General features: G+C 45.2%; 1 protein-coding gene across 2 annotated transcripts in view; it reads right to left on the minus strand.

Moving 5' to 3' along the window:
• The window catches only part of VPS26C (VPS26 endosomal protein sorting factor C), a 289,096-nt gene that overhangs the window by 36,582 nt on the left and 228,896 nt on the right, over nucleotides 1-23,618 (minus strand). For both annotated transcript variants that reach the window (XM_086935407.1, XM_086935408.1), the window contains exon 7: nucleotides 7,549-7,701. In XM_086935407.1, coding sequence (XP_086791533.1) covers nucleotides 7,549-7,701 — 153 coding nt within the window. The remainder of the gene's footprint in view (nucleotides 1-7,548; nucleotides 7,702-23,618) is intronic.

Below are 23,618 nucleotides of genomic sequence, written 5' to 3' on the forward strand. Positions count from 1 at the left end.
CTTGTGGAAGGCCTCTTATCTTCTTTTAAAATGTGCAAACATTCAGGAGGCAGGTTCAGATGTCCGTACTGCAGGACTTTAGGAGCCATGCTGTCAGGTTCAGTGATGAAAGGTTGGGATGCAGAATCCTGCCGTTCATCTTGCTCAACAAGTCTGGCCTGCAAGGAAGCCGTTTGTGTGGACACGCAGACAGATGAAGAAGGTCCGGGTACCACCACTGCCGTGGCCAGTCCGGAGCTATGAGAATCATCTCCATGTTCGACCTGAGGAGCTTGGAAACCACCTTAGGGATCAGCGATAGGGGAGGAAATGCGTAAGCAAATGTCTCTGACCAATCCATCAAGAGAGCATTCCCCTGCGTCCCTGGCCGGTGGAATCTGGACGTGAAGGCGTGGCATTTTTTGTTTTCGTCGTCTGCAAACAAGTCTATAGTTGGACGACCCCAACAACGAAAAAGCTCGTCTACCACCTTGTCGTTTAGCACCCAGTCTGGCTGATCTTCGAAGTGCCTGCTGAGTGTGTCTGCCTTGACGTTTAACTCGCCTGGAAGGTGCACTGCTACCACTGAGATTTCGAGCGAGAAGCCAGTGCCAGATCGACTGTGATTCCAGGGAGAGAGGGCGTGACCTTGTACCTCCTTGTTTGTTCAGATAGAACATGGTGGTTGTATTGTCTGTCTGAACCAGGACTGAGTTGGTCTTGATCGCTGGAAGAAAAGCTTTGAGCGCAAGATGCACCGCTCGGAGCTCCAGCATATTGATATGATAGGTCTGCTCCTGCGCCGACCACTGACCTTGAATCTGAAGGCACCCCATGTGTGCCCCCCAGCCTTGTAGAGAACCGTCTGTCACTATTGACTGCGTTGGGAGAGGTTGGTGAAAAAACACTCCCACCAGAACATTCTGTGGTCGAGTCCACCATTTGATGGAAGTCTTCGTTGCTTGGGGCAGACTGATTCGGTCTTCCCAACGCCCTGTCGCTTGGTCCCATTGGTCCTCCAGAGCCTGCTGTAAAGGACGGATTCTCAACCTGGCGTTCGGTATGAGAAAGATGCAGGACACCATGGAACCTAGCAGGGAGGCAACCTGTCCGACAGTTGGGTTTCTCGACTCGAGCAGAACTCTGCATTTCTGCCGCATAGAAAAAAGTCTCTCCTCCGAAGGAAACGTTTTTCCCAATTTTGTGTTCAGAACAGAGCCTAGGTAGTGGATGGACTGTGTTGGCTGCTGGACTGACTTTTCCAAGTTGACGTGGAGCCCGAGTTTGTGTAACTGGCGCAGGCAAAGCTGGAAATCGTTCGCTACCTGTACAGGAGATGGACCTTTTATGAGCCAGTCGGCCAGGTACGGATAGATGAAAAGTCCCTTTTTGTGAAGGAAAGCCGCCACCACTGCCATGCATTTGGTGAAGACTCGTGGTGCGGACTTGAGCCCGAAGGGCAGCACTTTGTACTGGTAATGCTTGTTGCTGATCACAAACCTCAAGTACTTTCGGTGATGCAGTGCAATCGGAATGTGAAAGTATGCATCTTGCAGATCCACCGAACACATCCAATCCCCGACTTGCAGATGTGGACATATTTGGTGAAGAGCTAGCATGCAGAACTTTTCTTTGACTATGACCTCGTTTAGAAGACGAAGGTCTAGGATGGGTCTGAACTTGTCCTCCTGATGTCTTTTGGGAACAAGAAAATATCTGGAGTAGACTCCTTTTCCCCTTTGAGAGGGAGGTACTTCTTCTATGGCTCTTTTTTGCAGAAGTATTTTCACCTCTCTCCGGAGCAGTTCCAACTGGTGGGGGAGAGATTTCTTCAGAGGAATTTTCTTTGGGAGCGCACGGAAACGTAGCGTGTATCCATTGCGCAGTATATTCAGCACCCAACGATCTTTTGTGATGCTGACCCACTCTGCCAGATGTTGTGAAGCACTTCCTCCCACTGGAGTGGGCAACGGCGCCAGAGGAAGCCACTGCTCAGGCTTTTCCTCCCCTCGCCGTGTTAGAGGACTGCTGGTGACCTCCTCTACTTCTGCCCAATTTGCCTCCTCGAAATTGGGACTTGCCTTGACTCTTGTTTTGGGACCACTGAGGGGTTTGAACCCTCTGTTGAGCCCCTTTGCCCTTGTTGGTTTTAAAGCGGCGCTTGAACTCTTTTTTCTTCTCTAGACCGACTGCTTTCACAGTGTCCAGCTCGATCTTCATTTGGCTCATCTCCTCGTCTGCGTTTTCCACGAAGAGAAAAGAACCAGAAAAAGGAAGGTTTAAGATGCGTTGTTGTGCATCGGGCTTGAGGCCTGTGAGGTGCAGCCAAAAAGACCTCCTGGCACAAACTCCATGAGAATAAGAATGAGCCGCCAGCATTGCGCCGTCTGCCGCTGTGCTAATTATTGGATTAGACACTAGGCAGCCTTCTGTCAGAGTTTCCTCAAAGTCCTTCTGGTCCTCTTTTGGTAGTTTGGACTTGAAACGATCCATGGAATCCCATAGGGCTCTATCATATCTACCTAATAGAGCAGCCGCACTGGAGATCTTTAGAGAAGAAGAGGCACAATTGCATACTTTTCGACCCCACGAGTCCTGTGATTTGCTGTCTTTGTCTGGCGGCACTGAGGAAGAGGCAAACACTGCATGAGTCTTCCGAGCCGCCGCTACAATCCCAGAGTCTGCTGGAGGATCGGTCTTTACAAAGACTGGGTCAGAGTCAGCTGGCTTGTATTTTTTCTGTATGCGAGCCAGCACCGCCTTAATAGTCGCTGGAGTTAGAAAAACGCCATTAACAGGATCCATAATACCCGGAACCAAGTGTAGTAATGGACGTGAGACAGATTTTTGATGCAACGTTTCAAAAATCACTGTCGTTGCCACTTGGGGGACAGACATTTCAATGTTCAGTTTCTTATCCCCTCTCTGCAAGACATCTAGATACGTGTTGATGTCGTCCACTGAAGAAACTCTGGAGATAGGACTATCTGTCAGTGTGGGAGAATAATTTCTCCTGGAAGATCGGGTTGAGGAAGAAGAAGAAGAAGAAGAAGAAGACAATAGAGTTCTTCGACTCCTGTGATGAGAGCCATGGCCCCTTTCACGTGATGTTCTTGGACGCTCTTCTCTTCTTGGAGAGCGAGATCTGGCTGGATCTTCCCGTCTGGGAGAACGAGATCTGGCCGGCTCTTCCCTTCTGGGAGAACGAGACCTGGATGGCCTACTCACAGGCGATCTTTCAACTTGGCGCCTGGGAGGGCTGCGTCTGTCCACTTCCGCCACCAGTCTTTCAAGTGGGGACCTGTGTTCGGGACTAGCGTACTCTCGCACCAGCTTGGCAGCCCCTGAGTCTCTCCAACGATACAAAGGTTGGTACCATCTTGGGGACAACCTCACCCCCTCCGAAGAAGGATCTGTCCGTCGTAAAGGTGTTTTACTGACCGGACTTCTGGACCTTAAGGGTGATTTCGAGGAGCCAAAAGATGAAGAGGAGTGGCGCGAAGCTGATTCAGCCACCATAATCACCGAGTCCCATGCCATCGAATCAGCCCTTTCATGTGGCCTCGACGTCGGGTGTTCTGACGTCGGATGCCTCGACGTCGACGAACGCTGGTCTCTCGGCGTCGAACAGCGTTGCACTGCCGACGATGGAACCTCTTCTCTCGACGTCAAAAACCTCTGTGGCGTCGATGGAGCAAGTAATCTCGGCATCGAATCTCTCGACGGAGAGCGATGCTAGGAATCATGGTCCCTCGACATCGAACGGCGATGACCAGCAGACAACGGAGCTTCCTCTCTCACCGTCGAATGTCTATGCGACGACGGCGGAGGGGTATTGGCCACCCTCGACGCCGAGCGCCGATGAGACGCCGACGAAGATAGTCTCCTCGACGCTGATCGAGGTCTAGTTGTCGACGGCGGAAGGATTTTGGGCCTCGCCGCCGATCGTCGCCTTGTTGAGGACGGCAGAAGGGTCACACTTCGACGCAGATCGTCGTCTGGATGACGACGGCGGAGGTGTAATGCCCCTCGACACCGATCGTCGCCGGGTTGACGACGGCAGAGGGGTCTTTGTCCTCGACGCTGATCGTCGCCGAGTTGACGATGGCGGAGGGGTGATGGTCCTCGACGCCGATCGTCGGCTGGTTGACGACGGCGGAGGAGTCACTTTTCTCGACGCTGATCGTCGCCCTGTTGACGATGGCGGAGGAGTGACCTCCCTCGACGCCGATCGTCGCCTGGTTGACGACGGCGGAGGGGATTTCGACAACGGATCTGGAATCCTCGACGTCGGCGACGAACCTGATCTTCTTTTCGACGGCGAGCCCGCCGTCGACGGTCGTTTTTTTGATAAATGACCCACCGGTAGTTGTTTCTTCAGCGCCAAGCCCGACGCTGAAGATGAAGGACGTGAAGACTTGTCCCTTGAAGGTGTTCTAGCCCTCTTAGAGCCCTTCTTCACCGGAGATCTTCCTCTGGATGACCTTTGGGCCAGGCCATAAATGCGATTCCTCTCCCTGTCCTTAAGAGTTCTTGCAGACAGGCGCTCGTAGTGAGGACAGGTCTTTGGGTCATGATGCTCAGGCAAACAAAGTATACAGACATCATGACTGTCTGTTTTAGCCTTCTTGTTGCCACAAGAAGGGCAGTTATCAAAGAGTGAGGGCATTTTGAGAGAAAATGCCTAAAAAAAACTGCCAATAAAGACAGATACTTATTTGACTTGATGTAAAATGTCTAAGTAAGACAAAAAGCCAGAAAAGAGTGGAGCTGAGTTACCAGGGTCCTTCCTAAAGGAACCGGAAAGAACAACTGCCTAACTGTCACCCCTGAGGCATGATGGGAAGCTGGGGGTCATGGGTGCCTTAAAGGCACAGTGTCAGTTTGCTGCATGTTGACGCAGGTTAGCTTTTCAGTCTTTTTAGACTGTAGTTTTGCAATGCAGCCTGGGAGCTTCCTATGCTTTCAGTGTTTCATGAGAATTCCCACTGCTTTCTGAGCATTAAAACAGTTCTGAAACAATACTGTTGTTGTCTCTCATGTTTATAATGCATGTTTGTTCATGGTTTATGGAAATTCTTTACAGCATAATTCAGCTCTGGTGTTTATTAGGCTGCAATTGCATATATATATATATATACTAGCAGCCCGCCCCAGCGTTGCCTGGGGCTGAAGGGGGCTGGGGGCAGCATTTCAGGCTTGCGTGCACTCCCGCCCCGGCCCCAGCCCGCCACAACATTTCCACTCCTCCCCGTGCTTCACTCAGCCGCACACGTTCCGCCTCCTCCCAGCGCTCCCGCGCTTCACCTACCTCAGCCCGACTTTACCGCTCCTCGTTCTGCCTCCTCACATCAGCCCGACTTCACCGCTCCTCGTTCCGCCTCCTCCCATCAGCCCGACTTCACAGCTCCTCGTTCCGCCTCCTCCCATCAGCCCGACTTCACCGCTCCTCGGTCCGCCTCCTCCCATCGCTTCTCTGAGCAGCACACGTTCCGCTCCTCCCCGCGCTTCATGTATCTCAGCCCGACTTCACCGCTGCTGTCCACCGTGATGACTGGGAAAACCTTTTGCTAATAAACCACCACTTTGCACTGATATTTGGGTTCGAGTCCGTATTTGCAGCCTTTCTGAACTCTGCGCCGTACTGGATTATCCCTGGAATATATATATATATATATATATATATATATATATATATATATATATATGGATATATATGGATATATATATGTGGGGCACATATAATATAATGTTTCCGGGGTCCCACGCATGGGCGGGAATATTCTAATGCTTATGACTATTGATGAGGATCCCCTGGAAGAGAACCTCCCATACCGCATCAGAGTCTCCTCACCACTTTTCGAGTTCCACAAGAAGCTGAAGTACCAGTTTCTTCCTTCCAAGTAACATCTGATTCATGCGTAGCAACTCCCAGATGTTGGTGGGCCACCACCGAGACCTCTCACAGGGGCGGCCTTAGACATGTGCAAGCTGTGCACCTGCACAGGGTCACCAAACCCCAAGGGCCACCACACCAATATATATTCTTAATATATTAATCCTCTGAGGATGGATACATATTTGCGTGGCGGCCCCTGGCAGGGATTTTGCGGTCTCCGGCTCGGTTACACTTCTAAACATCCTGACCCCCCCCCCCCCACCCCACCCCCCCTCTTCAATGGCCTCTGCGCTCAGCTCCGCCCGGACCCCCTCTTCCGGGGCCTCCTACCTACGCTCCCTGCCCAGGGCCACCATCAGCCTAGAGCCGCCCCTGCCTCTCACCTGTCTTTCCCTTACTTTTTTCTGCACCCCTCCAGGACATTGTCTTTCTGTACCCTCCACCTCTGTGGCACACTTCTTAATTACCTTTCTCATACCTTCTGCTCAACAATATGCTGATTTACAGCAAGGTTTGAACTAAGGTACTCCTACATGCACATTTGTCACCAACTGATGCTGCACTCAAGTTAGGGTTGTGTATGAAAGCTTATACAGCTGCCTGTCTTTTGCCTCTACACTCAAACTACAGACTCAAAATGGAGGTGCATGCCTACATGTACAGCTGCACAAGTGCATGCCAACATGTTTGTGCAGACTCAGAAATATGTGTGGCTGCAAACAGAGCAGATCATATGCAAGGACAAATGCAAGTCTGGGTAAACACATTTAAACATATGCAAATGCCAGTCTATTCACTTACACAGCAAATATGTACAGTGCATGTGAATATATTGAAGAATATAATGCTGAGTTAGGAAACAGTACCTGTGGACTTCAAACACAGGCATAGCTTCAGCGCTGCTTTTGTTACACTCGAGCAACGTATCAAATGTAAAACACTTAAAACATTTCACGGATTATCCACAAATTATCCAGTGGTCATGGACATCATTAACAATAAGAACATCTGCATAATGCACCAAAATTAGAGGCAAAATATTGTGCCATCCCACTTGACGAACAAAAGTGAAGCGTTGAATCCTTGAATTTATGTCTATTAGCTTTTGATCAGAAATATGCTAACTAAAAATTGTATGTCATGTTGCACAGACACTTACCGATGTAAAATCAAATGATTAAGGAGCATCTTCAAGCAAAAACACAAAAAATAATTATAAATGTAGGTGATAAGAACATATTACAGTCACAATTAAAGGCTATTCATGCCAAAACACAGCAGTTTGTCTAAAGGTTTTCGGTTTGTGTTGAGTGCAGGTGCATGAATTTTCTCTCCTCACTGAGGAGACGTTTGCTGTTTCCTCTCTTCCTGGTTGTATGTCTAGGTGGCTGCTAAGTATTACTGTGCATATCTGCCCAACAGTATTACTGCTGTTGATATATTACAGGCATTGTGAATGCTTAACACTTCTAAGCGGTAAAGCAGAATATTGAACTAGCTGTGGGAGCCTATGATGTACTTAGTCCCTACCAATCTCATCTAGACTCAAAAGTTATATTGAAGACCAATGTCCACGCCTTGAAAATGATGTCCAAAACACTTACCACTTTAAGAAGTCGAAATGGTTATTGACAGTGCGACAGTAAAATGACAAAGAAAAGTATGATTACCAATTTTGAAGTTGGTAGTTTCAAGAGTAGGACAGGTGAACAGCCTGGGAAACACCATGTATATAGGAATTGATAGACCTCTGCAAATGTCCCCTTCGGCAATTTGAATGTTCTGGATCTCTGTAGCATCTCTGGCATAACCTTCAGCACACCCTTTCCATGAAATAAAAAGAACATTTAAATGTGCAAAGGAATGCAAAATGGCATACTAGAACACATACAATTAATTGATGTAATACTTTTTTAATGGTTTGCCTTTTAATGCAAAATTAATCTTTGAGAAATTTGAGGATATGTCTAAAGTCTATAGCAGTGGGTGTGTTTATCCTGTCAGCAGTAGTAACTAATACACAGTATTGATCAAAGTAGAAATCAGAATTTACCCAATTAGCATTTGATTTCCTGACCTCTAAAGCCTAAGAACTATCAAATGTGCTGCAGAGCAGCTCCGGTCTTGAATTTGATTACAGTGGAGACTTATACATGAGTAACTGCTTGACTACTTAAATGCTGTCTTGCTTCTTAGAGAGTGTTTTTGTTACAGCTCGATTAATACTAGGAGGAAAGGCTCCATATTAGTCCTTTTTAAAGAAGCTCCTTCTCTGGCGGCAAGGCAGTTTTTTGTTTTTGTTAAGTTTCAAATATTTGCGTTGGTATTTAGGAGCAAAAATATGTTTATCTTTTTCACCGGTGCATCCATGTCATAGGGAGCATCAGTACAAGTGTGACCGGAATCTTGTATACAAATCAAAGTGGTCACCCGGTGGTCGACTTGGCTTTCACGAAAAGAACTCCTATGGAGGCACCAGGTAGAAAATCTGTATTTTAACTCTCCGGATGTTAGCCTCCGTTATCTTTGAAATGCTCAGAAAGAACAGGGATATTAAGGGCTACGAACAGCCGGAAATGAGGGAGTACTTTTATGAGTATTGTTTCCAGGAGAGGCACCAACAAACTCAAAGTGAAATAAATTTGCAGGCATTTTCAAAAGCCATTAATCCAAACCGTTTGTAAATATTTAATCCAAATTTTACATTAAAATCCATTAGCCGCAGTTTATGCAGGTAACAACGGCGAGGCCGCGTGGGGGGATTTCAAGGGACGATGCAGAGGGAATATTTATTTAATGTTACCTCATAGTCGTCCCTCGAAATCTTCCCCTTCCGCCCCCCCAACCCAGCCCCACTGCTGTTACCTGCACGACCGCGGCTGAAATCCATGCAATTTTTAACTGCAAACTTATTAAATAGATTTTTTGTTTCAATTAACCACAACGACTTTTGGTACTAGCCCCTTCTTGAGGAGTTAAAAAAACAGTTTGTAACAAACAAAATGCAGGGTTTCAATCAAAAAAGATTTTTGTTGTTCTGGTATCATTTTATCTTTTCAAAAATTACTCAATTTTTCTAAACTGGTTAGAATTTTTCTTGTGTTGTGTTTTACACTTTATTGCTGTTTGTGTGCTTTATAAATACTTTACACATTGCCGCTAAGTTAACCCCAACTTCTTATGTGCCAACTTACCAGAGGGTTAAGTATGGGTTAATTTAGTGACCTTTATGGTTCACCCTGATAAGGACTGTGGTTATTGCTAGTGTGGGGTCTCTACCCCCTCAACCAATAAACCAATTTCTTACCATAAAAATGAGTGCTAGTACCCACAAACTTAATTCTGATAAGACAGGGATACTTCTCAATAGATGACTGTCACCGTCCTTATCTCAAGTTGCTGGTCCTTTGAACTCTACTCCCCACCTAAATCCTTCCAACTTTTTCCTTTTCATGTAAGATTTCTCTTACTGCTTCTACTACATATACATACCACATGCATATATGGCAATGATTCCCTCCTACCTGGTCCATGGGAGCCCCCTTTATTCTGGCATTCCAAATGACCTAATCTCATGGTTTCGTGCTGTCCGAAAATGCCGCTGTCCGATTTAGCATAGGCACCCTTCATTGCTACTAAGTCACCAACCATCTGACCACTCTTCACCAGCTGCAGAGTTCGCTGCACATATTGTTCAAGGCTCTTTCCTCAATTCACAGACTTTTCTTCATATCATGGGATCTCTACCAACTAAGCATTTTCCAGACTTGCACGCCTGGTTGTTCTCTTTGCTATAATACGCTGTCTGCTCTGCCTTCCTAAAGCTAATAAAGCTGGTGTTAACAGACATTTCTTTCCTGCTGCAAAAAAGCTAGAACGGACTGCTTCCCCCAATCTACTTACAGCCTAACCATCTTCTGTTCAATAACCTCCTCAAAACTTGTCTTTTTCCAAAGGTCCACAATAGAACTGCTTTTTCAGGTGAATTCCTTCTTTGCCAGAGCACCCTTTGGAGTAACAGTGCACTCTTCAATTAACAAAAACCAATAAGACAGTTCATTTAGATGGAACACACTATCATTAGTGACACATGCACTAGGAGTTTCTCAACTTATTATCCAATATTTTAAGATTTTAAGTCCAGTTTACTAGGAGCATTTGTCTTGTGCACATGGTCACTGTCTCATCCATTCTTACCATGACCAAAAGTCATGGTTAATACTGTGAAGATCTTTGTACACTAGCAGCTCATTGTACTATTTATCCGCTGCCACAATATGGGACAACCACATATTAGAGTCAACAGGTTCTATCTCTGCCTGTTCTTTTGCACTTACCAGCACCTTGCTTATATCACTCGGAAACACATCTCAATTCATAATTCAGTTTCTGAAATACATTTTAAAAATGCCTCATTGCCCTCTGAAACCCAGCTTATCTTAAAAAATTGCTTCAACGCTGTCCATCTACTAACGTGTCCACTAGGACTAATACCTGGGGTACTTAAATCACTTCTATCCCATACGTTCTAAAACATATCATCTGAGATTATTACTATCTCTGACCCCGAGTTCAGCAACAGAGGCTCAGCCTTACCATCTATGACAGAATCATTAATGGGCTCACAACACTCGAACCGCTGTTCATTTTTTCATCTACTCTCACTGTGAGGACCATACTCTCCAAACTATTTTGCAAGGTAGATTTATCCCCTCTGCATACATCTACCTACCTTCTTCCTGGCTTGTATACTCTGTCAAAATGTCCCAACATACCGCACTTTTATATTTTCTTTCTTGCTGAAAGTTACCATGTGTGATCCAGCTCCCCATCTATAAACACATTCTATTCATCTTCTCATAAAGGACATCTTGGATAGGTTTGCTAAATATAGGGTAATCAATTCAGCAACTAAATTCTTAGGCTATTTCCCTAGATCTTGGAAAGCCTTGTCTATATCTAATGCACTGGCTAGTGTAGGATCATTATAGTGTTTCTAGTTTCCCTATCCCCCCACTATCTTCTCTTGTTCTTTATTATTGCGTTGTCTTTTTCTTGTGCCTCCCACATCGTTACCTTGATTGCCCTTGCTTGTGGTGGGTGTTCCAAGAAGGACCACGGGCTCTACCAACCATCCAATGTTGCAGGGCTCAATATAAACAGAGTACTCTACTCTTCCTGCCCGGTGTCTTCATTACAGGTGTTCACATGCCATAAGCCTCTCTTGTAAGTTTTTCTGAACATACCTTATCTGTTTTGTAACCTTTGTTATTTCAGACTCATTTTGCAGCAAGGTCTCTTACAGAAACAGCGCACATATCTTCATATTCAATTGTTAGTTGCTTCTTTAAAAAACAATAATGTGATTTTCCAAATGTGGCCATTCCTTATACTCATTAAAATAATTTCCTGGCAGCAGGCAAACCTTGTGCAGATGTACCAGAATATAGTTGCCATCCATGGCTAACAAATGATCAAACACACACCTTTTCAACTCCGGTTTGAAGCTGAAACCATCTACTGCTCATAGACATACTTTAAATGTTTTGAATCAAGTCTTTCACTTGAATGGGGGTTCGCTGGGAATCTGTAAGAATTATGGAGGTGATACTTCATACTATATCTTGCTGTTAACTGGCAAGGTAACATTGATGACTTAGAAACATCTACTCCAATCCTGAGAGAAGCGCCGGTGTACTAACTACCCAAACAGCTGCATACAATTTTCCAAGAGAACTTTCTCCCTTCATTCTTGCTTACACGATCATTGCATGCAGCAAGAACAATAGCATACATGAGAAGATGGCAAGATGTGGCAACTGTGATCTGTATTGTGATACCACAACAAAATGCAGTCTGCAGTTTCTTCTGCACAAAGGATTCTGCATCATAATGTGGGTTGCCAGTCAATTCTACATATTTTATGCCTGGCCTAGGACACATCCTTGCATGTTACTCATCCAGATGTGCAGCTTAACTTGGCAAACACAAACCTCTGCCTGGCCAACTGCATAGCAGGAACTGTATGCAATCGCACCAAAACCAGGTTAATGTGTGATGCTGAACTCAACTTAGGCCCTCCTTCACCTAAAACGAGTGTCAACAGCCTTCCTTGCTGTCCACCTCTGCCTGCAACCACATTCAATGACCATTCTTCTCAGGTTAGTCACAGTAACCGGTAAGGCGGAGAATGACACAGCCTGCTTTCTCCATTTGTGTGTTTCTTATAGCTATTATTAAATATCATGAGGAACCTGAAATGAGGTAGTACTTTCATTGCTAACATGGAAGTGAAGAGAAGCAGAACATCTGTACACATGCAGGAGACTCCTCTGCAACGGACTACAGCAGTTTTAAAAATGGAGTTGAAATAATACTACATTTACGTCACTGGACACGATAGGACACAACACAGGAGAAATTCTTTTTGTGCTGCTCCTCGGGTGACAGATTTGTGCGGAGGCTCTGGTATGACAGAGATGAGGTAGAGGTGCTTGAAAGCAGCTAGGGACTCATTTGGCCAGAGTGTCTGATCCTACAACATATTTCTACGGTAGATCCAAGAGAATACCTAGCATTACCCCATTCCCAAGGCCTGGAAAATATGTTGACTGACCCAATGAGCAAAAAAAAAAAAGGTGTCCTATGGAATTCCTTAGCGTTCGCATGGTCCTGTTGTGGCAGGTTGCAAGCCCTGTATGTTGCCTGGTGGCCCTGCAGGACAAAGAGGTGGCAGTTGCCCTGTTTTTGTTCAGCCACTCCTAACTGGAAGGAAGTAAATGTGGAGATAACAGTGGGTGGAATACTAAATAGAGGCAGTGGCTCTGTACAAAGTTTAAATCAGGGTTTCAATGTCCTAGTCTGCAGCTATCACTCTCCTCCAGAAAAACTGTATTATGTGTGATGCATTATGACTTATAGCAGAATGCCCAATTCTGCTCTATGCTAACAATGCCTTTTATTTGACTAAAACAGATGTGACACTACATAGAGCCTTAAACAACTTTGGTCATATGAAAAAATGGTGGGAGAGATGCGAGGCGTTTCCTCTCTACAGCATATTCCTCAGTCGTCGAGACTGCTCTGTTTTGATGGGTCCTTGACCAAATTATATATCTGGGTATTTACAGAAGACTAATCTCAAATGTTTCATCTTCTGTAACATCTTTCAAGGGGAAAGTAAGCAGAAGTGTTCGCACCTCCCTATCTCTGTGCCAGCTTACAATACTCTCCAGTCCTACATTTTTGGACGTTTTTGTATTTTTCCTCATTTTCCAGACTCTAGCTTTTTTATTTTTTTTAATGATGTAGAGCCCCATTTTCAAAAGTTTAAATGAGTGGGTGATCACCTTAGAATATTCTATGAAATGCTTTTGCAGCTTTAGCAGGAGGGGTGTATGAAGGTCACAGATCTTTATGTGTACTGTCCAACAGAGCATTTGTAACACATACTCTAATGGTTAAGAATGCTTGCAGCCAACCACGTGTTTTGATGGAATGAAAATAATATGGAATCGATGAGCTACAATTCAAGCTTTTCTTCCTTTTGGCTGTCTCCTTCGGAGATGTAATTGTGGTGATTTCCCGTTTGGGCCCACTTTGGTTCTTTCAGTAGCACGTATACGCTGATTTAGGCTACCATTGCTTTACTTCACCCCCAGACCTGTACTGGGAGTGAATGTTTGCATTGTTCAGCATTCCGTCCATCATCTGTTATTTTTGCTTTTGTCGCCCTGAGTGGGAAGGGTATGCCCAGGCATGGGTCCCGTGCTACTGTGCCACTGGATATGGGGTGATACCCCGAAACCGGTCCCAGGATTCTTCTTCCCGGGCCAGGGAGGCCCTGGCTTGGCAGGTCAGGCTGGACTGTTTCAGTGAGGAGCAGGGTCAAGGCTGGGGTGCTGTGATGAGCAGAAAAACAATGGATGAAACTCAGATCTGTTTAAAGGAAAGTGGAGGATTGTCAACAATGGTCCAGAAGAAATTTCAAACATTCTTTGAAAGTTTAACGTGCTTAAGTTTTATTTCATGTTTCATCTGTGTAAAAGGACAGCCGACAAGTGTTTCGCCCCAAGAGGCCTATTAAGGCCGTGAGCTTTTTCAAGGCTGATGGGTTCGGGAAGGGGAAATAAGTGTGAGGACGTTGGAGATGGACAGTGTCCCAAAAAAGGAAACAAAGAAAAAGAATGAAAAAGTGAGCATGGTAGAATCGTGGGGGAGCATAGCAGGACAACGTGGTAAAGCAGAGAGCGAAAATGAAAATGAAGAAATCGTCCGAAAAAGGACGAAAATGGGGGTGTTGGGAAAAGTTGGAAGGTAAGTCAGAGGGGGAGAAAAATTTGTGCAGGTAGAATCAAAAACAGTGAGCTAGCGATAAGTCAAAACAATGGGTTAAATGATTAGTCTATTAACAGACATTGAAAATAAAGTATTCAAAAATTGGGACTGGTATAAATTGTATCTGAAGAAACATACAAGTCAAAAGTCAAACAAAATGGATTACATGATTAGCATGTAAGACACCAATATTTGAAAGTTGGGACTGGTATTGATTACATTTGAAGTTAATAAATCATCTAGATTGGTTAAGTAGGCCTGAGAGTCCTGCTTAGACATTAGTACACAAAAGATATACTCTTTAGGCAAATGAAATAAGACTGATGAAACAGAAGGTTCCAACATACCACATTCGGAAAAATTCCACATCATCTATGATTGTTATGAATGCCTTATTAAGACAAAGTTACGAGGCACATGGTCATATTTCTTAGTTCTGTAAACAGTGGTTTAGCCGAGGGGTAAACCTACTAATTCAGCTATTATTATAATTTGTACTTGGTTATGGGTCAAAGGTAATGTAACAGTCGAAAGAAGCATTTAAAACACATTTGGAAATATACAACGCGTCGTTGGGGCTTACCAAAATCGGGTGTTCAGTCAGATCGAATTCATGATTCTAAGGTGGAGACAATATGTGGGATTACTGGTAAGTCTCATTGCAGATGGAAACGCAGCGTATAAATTCAATCGGGGGGAGAACAAAAGAGGTGCGGCAATCAGATCAGCTACTCGCGGGTGGCGCTGTTAAATTTAAATCACAGAACCTGACAGTAAGTAAATGGGGAAGGCAGAGGTCAAAGGATCCTCTCAGCTGGGGTCCAGAAGTAATGAGTGAGTCGCCAAGGAAAAGTATATTACTTGCAAGGCCCACACAAAAGTTATTGTAATGGTTTAGCGGGGGAGGAAAGAGAGTCACAAATGCTAGTGAGGCATCAGCAAGTCTAAAAACGCTCGGGTATAAGACCGCGTTAGAGAGCGAGCAGTGACTTCGATATTGAGGGAAATGTCTAATAATCGTGTGAGGGGTAAAAGGTAAGAACCGCGTTTGTGAGCAAGCGGTAACAAAGATGAGGAGGAGAAGGCATAATGATCGCATGAAGCGTAACGGTTAAGCAGTCGTATCTTACCTAATGAAGGCCGTTGTATAAGTATCTGCGGTCCAGGAGCAAGAAGAGTCACGTTACCCGCTGTCAGATATAATCTAGATCAGGGTGTGACGTCAGAGACTCAGTCATTCTGACGCATGGCTGGCGCAGAGGCCACTGAAAAGTTACTGTGATCGGGGACTTCTGGATAAAGGTGTAAAGGAAATGAAGTGGCTAAAGGGCAGGAGGGAGAAAAAGAGGATATTTGTAATCTAGTCAGAGGCTGCAGAAGTTAAAACATTGTTATATAGAGAAAGCAAGCCAACTAGTAAGAAGTGATACTTATCATGTTTGTTGTAGTATTCGATCCAAACAGAGGCACATTTCATTTACCACAAAATTTGTGAGGATAAGTGGTAATGGGGAGGAATGATTTAGATAAGGATATGAAAAGGACCCACAATAGTTCCCAAATAGAATCACCATTCGTGAAGAGTAGAATTACAAAATTAACATCTTTTGCAGGAAATTCAGACAATTTGAAAATGACAATCACAAATTGCTATATAGTAACCGGTGCTACAGGAAAATGCAGATATGACAAAGGTATGTCTATAATGATGCGTTTGGGCTATGGTCCATGGGCTATTTCTTTTTCAAAAGGGCAACCACAAGTAAGGTGGCCCCTTCCTAGTATAGTAAAGTGAACAGCTTCCCACACTGCACAATCCATTCGCCCGACTTACTCCAAGAACACAGAAAAAATTAAGTCTTGGATTTAGTCTAGAAGAGGGTCATGATGTTCATTTTCCGAATGACAAATTGTTGATGTCTTATTGTGTGTGTCTCTCTCTTTTCCCATTCTTTGATATATAGAAAGTTGATTTAATTGCCATTTTTATAGATATGTGTTTACATGTATAAATTGTGAATGAATTGATGTTCCTTTTTTTAATTAATGCAAAGGGTCTTTTTTATGTAATAACAATGATTTTTTAATATGTTTTTACTGTATGTTTGAATACATTTCTACATTTTATATACAACTGTTTTTATTGTTTATGCTTTTGCTTAGTGAAGCTTTGTGTCCAAGACCAAAAATGTTTGGGCATCCCTATATAGTTACCTACCCAAGGGAAGCTGTTCACTTTACTGTTTAAAAGTACCCCATTCCCCTGGGCCATAAGGGGTCTCTCTCCCTCGTCTTTACCCTTCCTAGTATAGCCAGTAATGCATCTCTGCATCTTTGTTGAGCCCACTGGTGGTTGTGTTTAGATGCATGATGTATTCGCTTTCTCTGCGTCTCAAGGTCAGTTCACGATTCCCACCTCTGGAAGCTGGTTTGACTGTCTCTAGTCCAAAGAATTTGAAGGTCTTATTGTGTGGATAAAATTCCTGGAAGTGTTCAGTTAGTGGTGGTCCCACCTCTTCTTTGTTGATATTGCGGTAGTGTTCGTTTTCAGTGCCCTATATAGATTTTGTTGCAGGGGCAAATTATGATATAGATTACATACATCGATGTACAATTGATCCAATCTGTGATATGGATGGTGGTAATAGGGTCATGCTGGTATTCTTTCAGTTTATTCATTCCCAGTTTGCACACATTGCAGGTGTAGAAGCCACATGGTTTAGTGAGGAAGTTAGTCTTTGGTTTGCTCCTTTTGTCCTTGAATTCTGATTTACACAGAATTTGTTTGAGATTCTTGGCTCTCCTGGAGCCCATTTGGGGAAATTCTTCTATTTGGTCAGTTAGTGTTGAGTTACTAGTCAGGAGGTACCAGTGTCTCTTCAGTGTCTTTCCGATGTAATGATGTCCATTATGATAATCTGTTAGGAAACTAATTTTATTGGGTATCTCGTTTTCCATAGCCTCTCTAGGTTTGAGTAACTCTTCTCTTGTGGTATGTTGGAACCTTCTGTTTCATCAGTCCTATGTCTTATTTCAATTGCCTAAAGAGTATATCGTTTGTGTACTAATGTCTAAGCAGGTCTCTCAGGCCTACTTAACCAATCTAGATGATTTATTAACTTCAAATTTAATCAATACCAGTCCCAACTTTTAAATATTGGTGTATTATATGCTAATCATGTAATCCATTTTGTTTGACTTTTGACTTGTATGTTTCTTCAGATACAATTTATACCAGTCCCAATATTTGAATACTTTATTTTCAATTGTTTGTTAATAGACTAATCATGTAACCCATGGTTTTTGACTTATCGCTAGCTCACTGTTTTTGATTCTACATGCACTCATTTTTCTCCCCCTTTGACTTCCCTTCCAACTTTTCCCTACACCCCCATTTTCTTCCTTTTTCGGACGTTTTCTTCATTTTCTCTCTCTGCTTTGCCACGTTGTCCTGCTATGCTCCCCCACGATTCTACCATGCTCACTTTTTCATTCTTTTTCTTTCGGTTTCCTTTTTTAGGACCCTGTCCATCTCCAACGTCCTCACATTCATTCTTCCTTCCCGACCCCATCAGCCTTGAAAAAGCCCATGGCCTTAATAGGCCTCTTGGGGCGAAACACGTGTTGGCTGTCCTTTTACACAGATGAAACATGAAATAAAACTTAAGCATGTTAAACTTTCAAAGAATGTTTGAATTTTCTTCTGGACCATTGTTGACAATTGTGAGGGCACAATCCTCCACTTTCCTCTAAACTTAACCCTACAATGGCTCTTGAATGAAGCCTTTCGCGAGGAATGTGCCCCAACATATTTGGGCCATAACAATTGTAGCACCGGACCCCAGAAACTCCCGCCCAAACAACTATGCTAAACTCAGATCTGTGATTGGGGGTGAATGTTTTCATTATTCAGCATTCCGTCCATCATCTGTTCTTTTTTATATTGCTTTGCAAAGCCACACATAATAGATTTGTTTTTGTGACATGATATTATTTTAGAATAGAAAGGTGTTGGACCTGTCAGCCTTAGGGTAGTCTCCCCCTACATTTTGACCTCAAATTTTTGTTGGACTTAGGCCTCTGGGCGCCTTACCACTGCTAAACAGTGCTGAGGTGCAGGTGCTCTCCCCTAAAACATGTTGACACTGGCATATCTACCACAAGCCCCTGCTACTGCAGTGAGGCTTAACCCTCTATAGGCTAACATTGGGAACCCCCTTCTGGGATAATTTCTGACTGGGACCTAATAGGTTTGTCATGTTTTGTCTCGTTAAAATCGAGGCGGGGAACCCTTTCCAATGATATATGGGGTTTGGGCACTACTACTCTAGAATTCTCTCTTTTAGAAAGTAGATATTTCTCTGCCTACACTTAGTCTGGGCACTGCAGACTCCCCCCTCCCATCTGCATACGGATAGTCTGCCTGGGCTGTGAGGAGGGGGTGGTGATTCACACCTTCTCCACTTGAATGGGCTGCGACTGGCAGCCCACTGTAGCCTTAACCGTCCTGCCTTTTGTCACTGACAGCCAGGTCAGGGAAGGCAGGGAACATCCCAGACCTCCCTGGACTCTTCCAGAAACTCCTACCCCTTAGACCCTTCCAGAGACTTCTGCCCCCTTCTAGTAACTAGACTGCAGGGTATAAAAGGGAGTCTCCTGGCCACAAATCTGTTACACTACTGGACGAGGAAGGATCTCTGCTTAAGTGAAGACTGCTGCGCCAAGAGGATTGCCACACTGCGGATGCTGACTGCTCCTAGGAACTGCTGCCTCAACCTGCTGAGCTACCCTTCTGCCTGCTCATCTTGCCCTGCCAGGGAGACTGAAGAAACAACACAAGCGTGTCGCCATAAACTACTGCTGACTGTTCCCCTGCCTGATAGGGAATTCAGAAAGACAACAGTGTTTTCTTCTCCTCTAAAAACGACCTTCTTTCCGAACGACAGTCCTTTAAGGATTTGCACCTGCAAAACTGTGCCTGCCCTCAGCATCTCTGGCCCTGTGAGCTTTAATAACTGCCACTGCAGCGCGGGGTGTGTAAGATTGATTCACTGTCACCCCTGAAATCACCGCCACCGGCCCGAGCGGAGCGCGTTCTCTAAATCAGCCCCTCCGTGGATTGCGACCTGCCACCAAGTGGTCTATGGCAGCACCCTGTGACCGTGGGGCTCCGTGCCTGCCTTTGTTGATTGGCGCAACTGCTGAGCCTTCTGAAATTGCCCGAGATCACCCCTTGGGCCCAAGTCCAGGCGCATCAAAATAGCATCAGGAATCACCGCTGCCAGCACGGGAGACTACGGAAACCCATGCGCTGCCCCGCTGACATTAGAGCAGGGCCGCGCTGGGATTGGTGCAGGCACAGGAGTGTTGCCCGGCAACGAGGGGCTCGTCCTGGAGCGAGGCCGTGTTGGAAGCCGGAAGGGTTGCCCTGCTCCTATCCTGTTCAGCCGTGACGAGAAACCCAGCGTCATGGGAGACCGTTGAAGCCGGTGCCCGCCTTAGGTAATGGACAGCGTGCAAGTTAAGCTGCAGTGTGGGAAAGTTGGCGGAAGCAGGTTGTAGGCTGTGGGGACTGTTCTCTTTATTAGTGAGTGCCGGGGACTGTGGTCATTTGTTAGCGAGCCCGCTCTGGACTGTCGGGGCATTCCCTTGCATCGCAGACCTGCCGGCGACTCTGGGCTTGGGAGATCTGCCTGAGCGTACTGTGGTTCCCTTTCCCACCACGATCTCCTCCAACGGTTCTCATATATTCCCTTACCCCTCCTCCCCCCCCGTTATGTTACCACAACCACCACGTGCGCATTTACATGGAAAATGTGAAAACTAATAATTTGATTGTGGTGCTACAGAAATTTTTTTAACTAATAAAAGAAATTTAAACCAAAAAAAAAGATTCTCTTTTAGAAATACACTGAACATATTTGTTATTCAGTGACTCTTCTTGGGATTCAGTCTGAACATTTCGTACATGGTCGAACAACGTGGTACACGGTTTTCCTGTGCCTGGTCAGCAACATCTCCCAATGTTTTAGATAACACAGTGACAGAGCTGCAGTTTTCTAACAGTGTCTCACCCCCTTGGGTGGTAGAAAGGAGAATTCCAGCAGAGAGATCGGTCTTGGAACAGAGGCAGCAGCCTTACATAAACTAATTGTACACCTATGATGTGGACCACCTAGCTACACATGCCAGGTATGGGATCCGGTGCTAATCCAACAGATGACTAATACATCCCCGTGCTCACATATAGGATAGGCCTATATATATTATTTGCCATGGTTAGGTTGTTCATTGTGTACAGACTGCTAGTAATGTTGATTATGTTGCTCAGTTGTATTTGCCTACTAATCATAGAACACTTGCTTCAAAATCCACTACAATACTTTCAATAAATATATTGTAAACTTCCTTTGTGTCTTTTCTTTGTTTACTATGGACATGCATGAGTGAGAAAGAAAGGTGATGATCCGTTTCCACGGTTCCCTTGGGACTAGAGGTTCATGTTCTAAGTTTGCTGAAATCAACTGTTACTCTTGAAAGGTTAGGATTCAGATGAGGCATTGAGAGGTAGTCAGATTTGGGCCTACTGGTACCGATATAGTAGAGACTAAGGGCCACATGTACAAACAATTCATTTTGCAAGTTCCTAATAGTGACTTTTTGTGACTCGCAAATAGGAAGTTGCCAAGTGCGATAGACACATTTAGCGATTCCTAATGGAGTCGCAATGGACCTACCTCATCAATACTCATGAGGCAGGTCGCAAAGTTGCGACCAACTGGGAATCGCTAGAAACCCAGGGCTGGAGGCCTGCTGGAGACAGCAGACAACCATGCCTGTGTTAACTTTTAAATAAAGCAAAGTTTTTTTTTAAATGCAGCCTGTTTTCCTTAAAGGAAAATGGGATGCGTTTCAAAAAGAAAAATGAAACGTGTCAGTTTCAATTTTTAAAAGTAGGCAGTGGTCCCTGGGACCATTACCTGCTCTTAAAAAAACCTTTTTGTAACCATTTACAAAGGCGAACGGGAGGAGTCCTTCCCACTTGCAGCTGGCTTACCCATCTACTAGAAGTAGGCGATAAACTGCTAATGTTTTGCAACTGCATTCTGATTGCAAAACATTCATACATCCCCCTGTGAAAGCCATTAATAAAGGGACACCCCCCTTCCTAATACTGACTCGCAAACCCGATTTTGAAAGTCGGTAATAGGTTATTGACTCGCAAAATAGGGTTAGTACATGTCAAAAAGCTATTTAACAGTCGCTAACGGCTCGATTCTCGGTTTGTGACCGCTAAAGCCTTTTGTACATGTGGCCCTCAGTCCCTACATTCGTACGTCCTGTTCTCCCAAGACAGAGTTCTGTTTCCAAACAGAATCCCTGCAACACAACTCCAGTTCAATGGATAGAGAGGGCAGAGAAATATTACAAGTGCCAGCTTTGTGCATCCCAATTTCGAATTTAGCCGACCTATTGCAGGGTGCAGTATATAAGGATGCCTCGTTTTGCAGAGATATGCTGTTAAGGAGATAGTCATGTTGAGTGATGTGTTCTTAAATGGTAGGCAGAAGATAGTGGGCAAGTTGGTCGCTTGGTGATATCTACTATGGGATGAAAACAAGCATGACAACTCAGTGAGTGGCATGAGATACCTCAAGAGCTCTCCACAGACAATATTTAACATTTTCTACGTACTCAGCTTTGCAAAGTGATTAATATGTATGCTGTTCTGAAGACATATGTTTAGAATCACCTATGGGGGGCTCATGGAGATGGGAGATAGATCTCTTCTTGCACTGATGCTCAGAAGACGGACATGTGCATGCACCGAAAGCTTGTGTCTATTAATGTTCAACTTAAAATTATTCTATATGGGTTTCTTACATGTAGCTATCTCACTGGGATTTTGGACAGGTTTCCCACTTCATCTGGGTTTGTTTCATATGTCTCTCTCTTTGAGCAGATTTTCGTCATATCTGCATGAAATGTCCCCTGGCCCAGGATTCTGGATGATTGTTAGACCTGTTTTTTCCAGCGGGTTTATCCCCAGACGTTTTGCTTTTTGGCCTCCTGTTTTGGTCCCCGTTTTTGTTGGTTTTATGACTCTGAGCACTTTACCACTGATGATCAGTACTAAAGTGCATATGCTCTCCCTGTAAATTGTGTTTATGGATTGGGGATTCCATGATTGGCATATCTGATTTACTGGTAAGTCCCTAGTACAGTGCACTATGTGTGCGCAGGGCCTGTAAATCAAATGCTGCTAATTGGCCTGCAGCAATGATTGTGCCACCCACATGAGCAGCCTATAAATATAACTCGGACCTGCCACTGCAGTGTCTGTGCGCAGTTTGGTACTGCCATGTCGACATGGCAAGTGCACCCACTTGCCAGGCCCTAACCTTCCCTTTTCTTACATGTAAGACACCCCTAAGGTACGCCCAATGTAGCGCAATATTGGTCCAGCCTCTTAGAGTCCTTATCCGGCGGAGCCGAGGGAAAGGCACTCTGTGCTGTCGAGGCCTGAATGACCAAGCTCTCAGGCATGAGGTGAGTGGTAAAGAAGGCGGGATCACCGGCTCCCCCGTGGCCGGTCGCAACCAAGTGCCCAAGAGGACTTCGGTGAGGGCCACATTGAAAGGGAGCAGTGGCTCCGAAGACGTAGACGCTGTCTGGAGCACCTCCGTAAGGAGGTTGGTCTTAAGGGCCACCGTCGGGAGGTCGAGATGGAGGGCCTCCGCGGCGCGCCGCAGCACCATGTATAAGAAGCGCCTTCCTCCATAGTAGGTGGAGGCGAGGCAAACCCCGGGTCAGAAGACACATCCCCCAGTTGCTCCGGGGAGCAATGGGGGGGACGTCGGAGAGCGAATGCGCTTCTTCGACTTCTTTTTATGGCGTTAATTACCGGAATCTGAAGGGGAAGACTTAGAGTCCGAGGAGCGACGGTTCCGAAACCGCAAGCGATCCAGCGAACGGCCCCTAGACCCGGAGCGCGGTGAGAGGAATGCCAGACTTCCAGCAACTTCTGAAGCCGCTCCCGCAAGGCCTTTGTGGCCATGGCACGGCATGGCCATGGCACGGCAGTCCCGACAATCCCGGGAGTCATGTTCATGCTCCAGGCAGTAGAGGCATACATCATGGGGGTCCGCCACCGACAAATTACGGTGGCACGACCCGCAAGACTTAAAGCTGGGCATCCCTGCGTGCACCAAGAGACAAGAAAAGGAGACAAAGGTCTCAAAAGTGGTTAAAAAAAAGGACCGATGTACGTGCTCAATCCAGATCTGTGCTTTCGGAGCGGAAAAAGAAAGAACTGATGTCAGCGAGTATGCGGGTCACCTGCATCCTGAAGGTCATCCACCCAATCCTACTCGGAGTCACACTGCCGTGCAAGGGGGTCCTC

This window comes from Lissotriton vulgaris, chromosome 8 (genome assembly GCF_964263255.1).
Source record: "Lissotriton vulgaris chromosome 8, aLisVul1.2, whole genome shotgun sequence".
In the NCBI taxonomy this organism is placed as follows: Eukaryota; Metazoa; Chordata; class Amphibia; order Caudata; family Salamandridae; genus Lissotriton; species Lissotriton vulgaris.